This window comes from Cottoperca gobio, chromosome 4 (genome assembly GCF_900634415.1).
Source record: "Cottoperca gobio chromosome 4, fCotGob3.1, whole genome shotgun sequence".
Taxonomy (NCBI): domain Eukaryota; kingdom Metazoa; phylum Chordata; class Actinopteri; order Perciformes; family Bovichtidae; genus Cottoperca; species Cottoperca gobio.
The window spans coordinates 6,231,875-6,244,456 of NC_041358.1; the positions used below are offsets into that span (position 1 = coordinate 6,231,875).

The 12,582-nt window shown below is 41.2% G+C and overlaps 1 protein-coding gene across 1 annotated transcript in view; it reads left to right on the forward strand.

The window, feature by feature from the left end:
- The window catches only part of frem1b (Fras1 related extracellular matrix 1b), a 54,961-nt gene that overhangs the window by 1,763 nt on the left and 40,616 nt on the right, over window positions 1–12,582 (forward strand). The window contains exons 2-10 of the mRNA XM_029430490.1: window positions 1–33; window positions 2,811–3,173; window positions 3,260–3,354; window positions 3,945–4,204; window positions 5,042–5,241; window positions 5,741–6,064; window positions 6,427–6,535; window positions 6,668–6,799; window positions 11,010–11,354. The exon at window positions 1–33 is cut by the window's left edge and continues 105 nt beyond it. Of these exons, the coding sequence (XP_029286350.1) occupies window positions 2,958–3,173; window positions 3,260–3,354; window positions 3,945–4,204; window positions 5,042–5,241; window positions 5,741–6,064; window positions 6,427–6,535; window positions 6,668–6,799; window positions 11,010–11,354 (1,681 nt within the window). The 5' untranslated portion in view covers window positions 1–33; window positions 2,811–2,957. The remainder of the gene's footprint in view (window positions 34–2,810; window positions 3,174–3,259; window positions 3,355–3,944; window positions 4,205–5,041; window positions 5,242–5,740; window positions 6,065–6,426; window positions 6,536–6,667; window positions 6,800–11,009; window positions 11,355–12,582) is intronic.

Consider the following 12,582-nt stretch of genomic DNA (forward strand, 5'->3'; position numbering starts at 1 on the left):
GAGAAAAGGCACCAATCCTCAGGCTGTGTTTAGGTGAGACTAGAAAATATATTCCTCTTGGAGTAATTGCAGGGAAGTGAGTGGATGAATGTCTTTGCTCTCTGTCTGAAGAACCTTTGATAAAACTTTATTTTACAAAGGCAGTGTGTGCAGTGTGCTAACCTGTATAGGCTAGCTAGGCTAGAACCAAACTTACTGTATACAAACTAAACAACTTAATCCAGGTGTTAAATAACCCTGTAATGAAAAAATAAAGCTTTACATTTAAATTGAAACAGTCTACCTCTATGCTAGCATCTCGGAGAGGCTGCACTTAGCCACAGCAGTGCCTTGAGCTAAATGCTAAGAGGAAAATCTGATGTATCTTCTGGGGAGCATGGATGTCTACAAAATGTTATGGTAATATATCAAATACTAGAGATATTTCAGTTTAACATTGCTTGGTTAAAAATTAAAATAAATTATTAGCAGACAAACTGTTATCTTCCTCTCTTTTCGTTTTTTGTTTACACATAGTGTGAAATATCTAATGTTTTGATGACCAAATTAAGCTATTAACATTTGGGAGGACCCATTGAGTTATACATTTGTACACTCCAAAGTGGAAGCTAGTTATCTTTTAGCGTTCTAGTATGCTAACATTAGCACTGAGTCCTACTGATTCAGTATGTATTCTTTGTACAAGTTGATCGAAAGCAGCCAAGTTTTTCATTGTATGAAAATACACTGGTAGCATTTTAATTATATGACAATAGAGTGCTGCAGGGAAGATGTATTTTTGTAGGCGAACCTGGAAGTTAGCCTTGTCCGTGTTCCCTCGACAACAGGCCAATGGGTCACCACCACTAAGCTTCCTTGTAATTCGCCTTTGCGTCTACTTCTTCTACAAAAGCCTTTCGGCTTGGTGTAAAAAAACGTATAACTCTTCAAGTTGGAAAGTTTGAGTTAGAATAGTTTGCAAGAGAGCAGGTATAAACACAATAAGGGCTGTAAAGGCGGACTAGTGAGTAGTCTACATGAGTTTCCATGTTCGACGTGAAGACGACTGACAACTTCAGGAGTGAACATCTCTCTTAATTAAGGCAAAAACCTTTTCAAATAACCCATCGACTTTGAGACGAGGAAACCAGAAGTGCAAAAATGCTGACTCATTTCCAGGTCTCTCTCTCTCTGTCGCTCCGCCACACAGCTCCGCCCACACGCCACTCTTACAACATAGGCATCCAACTGTGTCAACACCTTACAACTACAAGATCTGACCATGTTTGAAAGACAAATATAGGAAAATATTAATTTTATAGGCCTACTGAAGAAAAAACAACAATTATAATTAATTCTAAGGTAATACAACCGTTCTTAGTTTCAGGTGATTATACACTAATGAAAACATAGTTATGAATATTATATTCCATTCCTGCCAGAATCCCCTTAAATCCTACACACTGGACCATAAACAGGGACCGTGCACATTAATTCTTCTGTAAAAACGCCATCTGTATTCCCTGGACACATGTTACAAAGTCACTCTAAAAACAGAATATAACAATAAAATAAAAAGTATCTTGTATAAGCATGCAGAGCAGTCATTAAAACCCAAAACAGGACACCATTAAGGTACTTAAGCATGCAACAGAGAGGCTCATAATACAAGACATACAAAGCAATGATTAATGTTAATAAAAATATAGATTAAGTATTACAACATTGCGCTCCATTATTAGACACTTTCATTGGAACATGTAAAGCATCAGACCTGACATAAAACACATGCAGTAGGCCTGTAGAACATACATCGATTCCTCTGGCACAATAGAAGCAAAGCCCCAATAAAAGACATGCATGCAGGTGCAGGTGCTGGTTTAGAACAACAAATCTAAGGCCAAACTGAATCTTAAACAGCTCGTGCACAAAGTCGTCAGAAAGCTTTGTGGATGTTCTGTAATATCATCATAAGGTTCACACATGTCCTGAGCTCCATGTAAGGCATGTTTCTACAGAGCTGCAGTCACTGTGAGGTTAACACACATCCAGCTGAAACCTCAAACTAACGAACCGACGCTCATCTGGCTGGATGGGAAGTGACACGCCGGCTCCAGTTGGTGCCCTGCTTTGATCCTGAAAACACCCTCGCCCTCCTCCCCCGCCCCGCCCCGTCCCATGCCATTTCCAGCAGCTCTACGAGGTCACGCAGATTAACCCCTTGTTTCCTTTAGTGGGCTTTAGTTTTGAAGTGAAATGGAGGGTGAAAGAGTTTTCCGGCTGAGAGTGTGGAGCAGCGGGGGAAGACACCGGGCCGGCCAGCTGCATGCTGGGAGTTTTTGGAGCTTTTTTTTAAGGGTTTGGAGGATTTCAAGGAATTTTGGTGTTGGCTAAGGGCATTTGTAGAAATTTAGAGCTGAGCAGATGATTTTAAGCAGTTTTAAGGGGTAAATAACTTATTTTGAACATCACCAGATTCCGTGTTGAGGGATCAGTGCATGATTTGCAAGAAGTCCCTCTCAGTCTCAAATCAGGAGAAAATTAAGATCATCTCTTTTAACTCCTAGTTTTGGACATTTGACATGTCTTTTCATCAAACAAGCTCGATAAACCCACTGTCCACCTGCTCAGCACCAAAAAGTGCTCAAAAAACTAAATTATTGTACATTTAAAGACGTAGATGATAGATAGATGTTTAAACTAATACAAATATGGTCAATCATTCAGATAAAAGATAGGAAAGATACAATATCTGCTGCTGTGATGACTTTTCAGAACAGGAAAATCACTCTGCATTTTAATGTCATATTAATTGAAACTCTTCTCTGCAGGTTTAAGTGACACCAGACAAAAGAAGAAGATGTGAGTTGAAACAGACTGAATGGAAAACACTGAGGCCTTCATCCATCAGCTCACTCTGCTTCAGAATACAGCTTTTTACACAAACCTGTGCAACAAGAAGACCTCTCTGATCCAAAATGGCCACTGTCCACGAGCTGTTGCTGCTGGCGTTGACGGCCGTCTGCAGCGGGAGTCTGGTCGTGGTGAACTCACATGTGGAGGTCACCAGGGGTCGATCAGTGTTCATCACACAGAAGGAGCTGAAGATCAGCGTGGATCCGACTGCAGACTGTAAGGTGGAGGTGGTGATGAACGAACCCGTCACTCAGAGGGTGGGGAGGCTGACTCCACAGGTGGGGACACAGCTGCTGCAGTAACAGAGTTAAACATAAACAGAACCAGTACAGTGGTTTTACCGGTGTGTGGTTCTTGTTTGCAGGTGTTTGACTGCAGCTTCATAGAGGACGAGGTGAAGTATGTCCACAATGGAAGTCCTCTGCTGGACGAGGACACAGTGATGCTGAGAGTCTACAGGTTAGTTAGCAACACTGTTTGTAGCAGTGATACTAGCAGTGGCAGTAAAAGTACAGTCGTAGTAGTTCAAATAAAACTAGCTGTTATTTAAACAGTTGATTGCCATGTAAGATAATTTTAAATACTTGTAGGAGTTAGTTGGACATAGCATTTCAAATGTTTCTCAAATGTTCATATATTCACCAAGAAAAGACCCAAATACAAATACAAATACAAATATAAATACAAATACAAATACAAATACAAATACAAATACAAATACAATACAAATACAAATACAAATACAAATACAATATAAATACAAATACAAATACAAATACAAATACAAATATAAATACAAATACAAATATAAATATAAATACAATTACAAATATAAATACAAATACAAATACAAATACAAAGACCTATTTTGGGTTCATAATTCAATGAAATCTGAATTATTTTGATCTTGTTTTTTATAGGTATTAGAAAGATCTTGAAAGACAGAAATACAAATAAGCTTCTGCTCATGCACTTTAAAAATGATAAACAGTGAAACGCCAGTGTTTGTGCTTCTCTCTTCTAACACGCTGTGTGTTGTCCATGTGGAGGTTCACGTCCTCCGACACGCTGGTGGAGACAGTGGTTCTGCCGGTGCGGGTGGTGGACTCTGGGTCTGGTGTGGTGGAGCTGGGTAGCGCTCCCCTCGTGGTTCCTCTGTTCTACGGGTTATCCAACGCCATCGATGGCTCCGTCCTGAACATCCGGACCACGGCGGACCTCGTCTGCATCGTCAGGCTGATGACCACCGACACCAGCGTCCCCGCTCTGGGTCAGCTGGTGAGGGAGGAGGACTCCACGCAGAGGAAGGGTACGTCACATCTGGACAGATTAATGTCTTTTAAACCACAAAAACATACTGGTGTCTGATTGGCTGACAGATGTCCTCGAACATATCTCTGGTCAACAGTTTACCTCTGTAACCATAGCAACAGCACTGATGTTAGCAGTTGTTGAAGTGGCCGACTCCCATAAGAAATTGTAACAAGCTAAATTATTGGTATTTTATTTTACATTTATTTTAGTGTTTAAAATAGAACATTATGTCTTTTATTTGTTAATTTACAACATTACATCTCCGACATACATTGGTTAGATAAATGGATGTAATCACTCATTCACTATTAAAGTCTAAAAGTTTCTCTGGAATAATAATAATGAAAGTGATCATAATAATAAACTTTATTTACAAAAAGTAACACTTTTCAAAACACAGTTACAAAGTGCCCTACAGTAAAACAACAAAGCTAAAAAGTATCCAATTGAAAACAAGAATATAGGAAAAATTAAACATGAGAAAAGAATAAAAGAAAAAGTGAAACATTAGAGAAATTAGAGAAAGAAAATTAAGAAACCTTAAAAAAAATACAATGATAATAATAAAAATAAAGAAATATATAAAATTAACATAATACAAACAATTGAAATAAATAAAATATTTAAATACAGAAAATTAAGAATAAAATAGAGAATGTTTAGAAAGGATACGTTTTTGTGTATGCTTGATGTTTAGCACATGCACATTTGACATTTTAGGACTAGACGTTCTGATTTTTGTAAAATCTCCAAACTGTCTGTTCATCTCTCGTTTGTTTGTCGTCTTTTATTTGTCTGTTTGACGTCTTTTTTTTCTCTGTCGTCCTTTCAGGCAGAGAGACAGCAGCGCTCTGTCCGGGGAACAAACCCTGTCTTCACGACACCAAGGAGGTTCGTTTCCTCAAAACCAGCTGCCAGGACTTCCTGAGCTCCGGTCTGAAGTACCAGCACCTCAGCCCTCCATCACCAGAGATCGACTACATCACCATCAGGGTAGAGCTAAGGGACAAGGCCACCAGGGCTCTGCTGGAGGTACGGGCAACATACAGAAATTAATATTGGTATTATTTCTGTGCAGAATTCACATTCAAATAGTGTGCAAGAGGAAAACAACTTGTTGCAATGCTACACAAAAGTGCTTTAATTTAACAAAGTTTATGAACTGCAGCTTCAGTCATATCCAAGTCGGATGTGGAAGTTTTCCAGGCGAGATTAGCATCTGAGACGCGGAGAGGTTTATTGGCAGTGAGAAGGTGACATCCCACTTTCATGTGGAGCAGGATGTTCTGCAGGGTTTAAAAGGCTCTAAAAATCCTATATGTTAAAACCATTTTTTCATGTGCTTGTTAGCACTTAAACAGTGTGTCTTTATGAGTTGTCGTTTCTAACACGTCTGATTGTGTAGTCTTACTTACTCTTCAACACCACTTGTGGCAGTATGTGTTGATTTTTACGTGATGCATTATGTGTGAACTATTGAGGCTTCAAGTAACTTTATCTTTTACCTTTATTCCCTTTAACCCTCTCCCAGGCAGAGTCGGTGTGGTTACCGGTTCTGATCCACGGTGCGATGCAGAACCAGCCCCCTCAGGCTGCCTTCATGGCCTCCTTCATCCTGGAGGTGGACCAGTTCATCCTCACCCCGATCACCACTGCCTCCCTGGACGCCAAGGACCACGAGACGCCGCAGGAGAAGCTGGTCTTCAACATGACCACCTCTCCCGCCGAGGGCTACGTCACCCACCTGGACGACCATACAAAGCCCGTCACGTCCTTCACCTGGCTGGACCTCCACGAGATGAAGGTGGCCTACCAGCCGCCCAACAGCAGCCAAATACAACGCAGGAACTACGAGGTACTGGAGGTTATGCTAATTATGATGAAGGATAAAGATAGGCTTAAAACATAGAAAACCAATCAAAATAAATGAAGTGAGAAATGTATCGTCAAAAAAACTTCGGTGTTTCACACTTCACACTTTTGTAGCCCAAAATAGTTTTTGGAGCAACTCAGGGTTAAGTATCTTGCTCAGGGGCTCAATGGTGGCAGCCCTGGTTTTGAACTCACAACCATCTGGTGTTTTATTTGGAAATCAAAACCCAACATACTATTAAAGGTTACATTAAAAATGTCTCATGTATAACTCAAACTCTTTCATTCAATATTCCATTTCCAGTCATATATCTTGTAATATTGTGGTAATCCATTTTATGGTAGGTGGAGTTCCAGGCTATAGACGGTTCCTATATGACCAGCCCCCCGTTCATGGTCCACATCTCCATCAGGGTGGCTGAAACAAATGCACCCAGAGTGTCCTGGAATATGGGTACCAAAGTTTTACTATTATAAATCCATTTATATTGATTTATCCATAACAAAAGTTTTTCTTATAATCTCATCTTGTTTAAGCTAAACTTTAAAGGCCTTCAGATTTGTTGTTGTGCCTCTGATGTCTCAGGTTTGGACCTGCTGGAGGGTCAGTCCCGACCAATCACGTGGGAGGAGCTGCAGATAGTCGACAACGACAACATTGATGCAGTCTACCTGGTGGCTGTGGACGGACCCCTTCATGGACGCCTTAGCGTCAGAGGTGAGGTCAAAGGTCACGGGGTACCTTCACTTTTACATTTGAATGACGACACAGCTGCTGCACCTTAATCAACTATAATCTGTTGTTTAGTTTAGATTCCGCCTTCTGTTCATATCAGCAGCTGCATTTTTTTACTTCTGTTTTTCTATCGAAAGATACTCAATTTACAGTGCTATTACAATATGTAGGATGCATTAACATTCCCATCTGGGCATGATGAAATAGATTTAAGAGGTTAAAAGAAAGCAAAAGGACACGTAAGTGTACAGATGTACTTATGTAGAAAATAAGTCTAATTATAAACATAACAATGATACGGCAACTTAAATATATATAAAATAGTGGTAATAACAAATGTAACATATTACTAATACCTTACCGAAACTATAATAAAAGAAAACACATTAAATACACGTACACACATATACATTCAGTATATACACATGCATACATACACACTGACATACATATAAAATTTATGAAAAAAAGTATTTAATTTTTTTTAATAGTAATCGAAAGTGTGATTCATGGATCTCTCTATGAATCAAACCACTTGCATGTTGGGGAAAAGACGTGTGTTTGAAGCTCGAAGAAGCTGGATCAAACCAAGACAACAAGATCAATCACCTCAGTGCATTCTTGAGTGGATGCAGCACATAAAGCGAGTGTAAACTGATGATGGAGGGCAGTAAAATGCACATTTGTACATTTATTGACATGCAGCACAAAGATGGAGTCCCATTACTTTGAAAGAGTTTGATCCCTTGTCCTCATACCTCGGCCCTTTAATCCCGTGCTGGTATTTTGACACACACACCGCCCTGGGAATTCCCAGCAAACGTCGTCTGGCCTTTTCCGCCCTTTTTCCTCCATGTGTTGCCCATCCTTCAGGGACTGTGGTGTGGCTGGGGAAGCATATGTCTAGTGGCCCTGCATGTGTTTTCTAATCAGGTGTAAAATGGGGCCGCGGCCACTTCGCCAGGGGGGCCGTGGCAGCGCGGAGGCTGCTGCTGCTTCCGCCGCCTCCCTCTCCATCCACGTCTGTCCTTTCCAGCCCAGCGCATTGGGAGACGACCTCTTTGTCTCAAACGGGGAGCTGGACCGAGCAGATTGGAGGGATTTATGCCATTTCATGCCGCCGTGCACAGGGAGCAGATGCACTGTCCCCAAACAGGTTTTCATGCTACCAGCTAGGAGGGGGGCAGTGAAGAGGGGGGGGGGGGGGGGGGCTGAGGTGGCAGGAGTGTAGGCACCCCGAGGGGTTCAGGCAGGGAGTTAACCTTTCATGGCTGCTTTAGACGTGTATGAACAGGGGAAGCTCAGAGGGAGAGGAGGTGTGTTTTCAACTGATTCTCCGGCTCGTTTCATCACATTTGTGGCTGATATTAAACATGTGATCCCTCTCTAATTGAGTAACGTTCACATAAAATGAATAATCGTGACCTGCAAGAGTTCCTCGCAGTGGGCTTTCAGTGAGTTCTGTGTTTAGAGATTAACTCAGTATCTAGAGGCCTGAGGATGTTAAAGTATTTGGTATTTGACAGAAGCAAAAACTAGAGAAAACTTTGAATAAATAAAAAAAATGTTTGTGTAAAATAGATATAATTTATGGCGCCATATATTTATCTTGGGATACTTGGGATGGGAGGCATCCTGACCCACAGATTGGGAACCACTGTTCCGAACAGATTTTTTTTTTTCAAAAGTCTGGTTAAGTGCCAATTTAACTCTCGCTAACTACAAATATTAGGGAGGGAAATTAATTTGATCATACCTGAGAGATCGCTGTTACAGTATGGTATCGTTATCCAGGAACAGTGAAGTTACTGTTAAATATGTTGAACCACCGGTTCTAAACAGCAACACTGTTCATTTGTTTATTGTCAAATACCTAAAACATTCACGATTCTAACGATCATGTGAACTATGACTCTTGTGGTCTTAGAAACCTCTAAGAGAGGAAGATGAAAAGGATAGTTGGGTCATTTCATTTCAACAGTGTTGGAAGAAATACTCGGAACTTTTAAAAAGTACTAATACCACTGTAGAAATACTCTGTTAGAAGTAAAAGTCCTGCATTCAAAATCTTTTTTTAGTAAAAGTACTCATTATGCAAAATTGTCAATTTCAGAATTATATATTTTACATTATTGGATTTAAAAAATATGTAGTGGAGTAAAAAGCACAATATTTCAAGATTGTCGAATTCTTAAATTCAGTATTTATTCAGTAAATTAACTTAACTACCAACAGTCTGCGCTGCCTTTTTCCTCTCTTGTTACGTTATTAATCTGAATTTTTTATATATATTTTTTAATCAGCTGGTCTTCTTGTCTCTCTCTTTTTACCCAACCATCAAACACATGTGCAGACGAGTCTTGTTTCACAGTACAGTATAGTAGTTGGATGGTTGTTGAAACTTTTGTCCCACTAGGCATGTTTCCATCCCCCCCCCCCCCCCCCCCCCCCCGTGTTGGACAGCAGCAGCACCTGCTCCAGCAACATTTTCTCTCTTCAGTTTGGAGTCTTGTTTATCTGCCACTTGCTGTTTAGAAGGAACAAAAGTTTGGCTGTGCCCTGCACACATGTATGTACGGGAGCCTGTAGGAAGCAGTGAGTGGGTCCTCTGGTGGAGCTGTGTCTCTGAGGAGAGTGCCGCTGACCCTCCATGCTGCGACTCGGGGGGAGGCGACGACGCTGCAGCGTGGGGGGACAGTCACTGCAGACTTGGTCCAACGCCTTCAGCCAAATGGATGGTTGCCTGTCCTGATGCGCACACTCACACACACACACACACACACACACACACACACACACACACACACACACACACACACACACACACACACACACACACACACACACACCTCCCATCCTATTTTCTTCTTTATGGGCCTGTTGCCCAACGCCACCTTTGGGCCCAATTACCAAGTTGTTTCCATCACTTGGACCAGTAGCCGCTTTCCTTCGGTAAAGTTACTAATGAGGTTCGGGCTCGCGACCGCTCGTCTCTCAATCTGTCTGCTGACCTTGCCCTTCTGTCTCTCTGGCATGCGCAAGGGAGACAGGAAGCCCCTAATCCTGGCAACTGGGCGGCCACCGGGAAGGACGCCATGTTTTACCCCACCGGTGTTCGCAGCACAAACCCCAGCCAGCGCCTTGCGGTGCCTTCAGGCGCTAAGAGAAACTTGTTATTTCCAAGTGACAATGAGAGAAAAAAACAGTGCATGTGTTGGAGACGGTAATTGAATCAAAGTGCGAAAGCTTTGGCTGGAAACCGAGTCGTCCTCTGACAACAACACATGTCCGCCAGTAGGCCGCCAGTCATGTGATGCTCTGCTGTTAGCGGTTAGCATGATGTGCAGTGTGAGGGAGGCCAGCCAGAAGCAGACAGCTGACAGATGGACACGGCCTACATTTTATTAATGTAGGACAGACAAGTTTTTTATGTTCCGTCCAACTCTTCATACTGACTAACGCCGAGTACAGACGCCACAGTCTGTTTTTCAAGCACAAATTTGAATTTATTGATACTAGAAACAGTATTTTGTGGAGCTAGAACTCCAAAGAAACGTATTTACGTTAATAGTTTTCTACTTGTTAACTTTATTCATTTACATTATGTTATAAGTTATTTGTCCACATGTTTCTTCTTTGAATCTGATTAATTAAATGTAGACATACATTGACATAAATGTACCTTTAAGCTACTTCTTTGATTGCAACGTTTGGGCTGGGTCATATGAACATCAATCAATATCATAATAAGAATATTAATACAAATATTTTTCCATTTTAGATGGATATAACAAATACATTAAAAATATGATAAAAACGTTAACATTTTTGTTTTGTTTCATGCAATGAGAAAACTTTTCTGAATGTTTGTATAAATCAAAAATGTAAATCAAGATATTATGACCATTATAATGTGATCATATCATCTCAACATGACCTGATTTAATTATTGTCCAGCCCTAAAGTTTCTCCTGGGAATTTTATTCACAGTCTGATTTGAGTCAAATATTAAAGGTCTAGACCATGATTTCATTAGTTTACATTTTATTTAAATCATTCTCACATATATACTGTATAGTATATCATCTTTGCCTTTTACACCCGCTGTGCTCCATCTGAGCAAATCACATGTATAAACTTCCTCTGCAGATGTAAACCTGTGTACAGTCTGATGGTGTTTCCTGTCTCCCAGGCGGGAAGGCGTTCATGTTTCGTGTAAGGGACCTGAGGGAGGGCGTGGTCGTCTACCATCACTCCGACAGCGACACCACCCGTGACCACATCGTCTTCCGCATCAGCGATGGCCGTCACAGCATCCGCCACAAGTTCCCCATCAACATCCTGCCCAAAGACGACTCCCCGCCGTTCCTCATCAACAACGTGGCGGTGGAGGTGCAAGAGGGCGGCGCCGTGAGGCTGGAGGAGTACATGCTGTTGGCCTCCGACCTGGACTCTAGCGACGACTACATCCTGTACCAGGTGGCCTCCAGCCCCAGGGCGGGGCAGCTGGTCAGGAAGACCTCCGCCCACGAGACAGGTGAGGGTGGGGCGAGTTTAGTTTGATTTAGGGAAAATAAAAAATCCCACAAAGAATGCATCTTGAAATAAGGTTAGAAGGAGGTGCATCTGGTTTGTTTTGAAGATCAATGCTGTGACTGTGGTTAGAAATTATACCTAACAAATAAAGGGGTCTTTAAAAATGTTTTCTAAAATTCAAAGTTTGTAAACAAAAGACATTATCATGTCCTCAACCTTGACATCAGATTTTTTAGTTTATTCTCTTATTTTTGTACCATGTTTGAGAAATGTCTTCAGCAACAAAAACAGGTGTTGTTGTCGTTATGTAACAAATGTTACACATTGTTAAAACATCACACTGTGCTTAAACAAGTGTGTATAAACTCTATATGTAAGATCTAAAGGCCCTGTCGCACATATCCGTATGACAGAAACATACAAAATATCTGCAATAGGTTGATATAAATTAAGGGTAAGTTGTGATCGTTTGAAGGACGCAGACGATACGCCGAACACGCCAGACATACGGCCCTGTCACACAATTCCGTATGGCAGAAACATGCCGGCGTATATGAAAAGTAGCTCAAAATTTGTCAGAGTCCAAATACGTCCAACTTTTCCACAGCGGTGTTGTAGTTGACGTATACATAACGAATACATAACAAATTATTATACGTATGTCAAACATTGATAGCGTATCACTTACTTATACATAACGTATCAGAGCGTCTGGCCAACGGAGCTGGAAAAGTGCCATCTGGTTCACGTCATGCTGATGCTGGAGAACGGCTAACATGTTGAACGCTAGCTGTACTGTAGAAACACGTTTAATAAGTTACTCCGTCGTCAGGCATAATGTTAACATAGGGTAGGAATAGGGTATCCACTCGTTATCAATACATTGGCTGTAGGATTCACCGTCAGCCGATGTAGCCTATATCTAACGTTCCTCTAACGTAGTCACGTAGGTATTTACGTACTATATTCACGTAGGTAAGTATTCACGTACGTATTCCGTATTCACGTATGTCTAACGTAACGTAACGTCTGCATATCTTATGAAGCACACGTCGGTTACGTCCGGTAATTTTGAACATGCTCAAAACATCAGCGTTCAACAACGCACCCCAGCGTAACACCGCCTGCTCTTAACGAATACTACTTATACCTTACCTTATATCAACGTACACCAGCGTGTTGCTGATATTGTTGTATACGTCATATTTGTGTATACGTTATGCATTTGT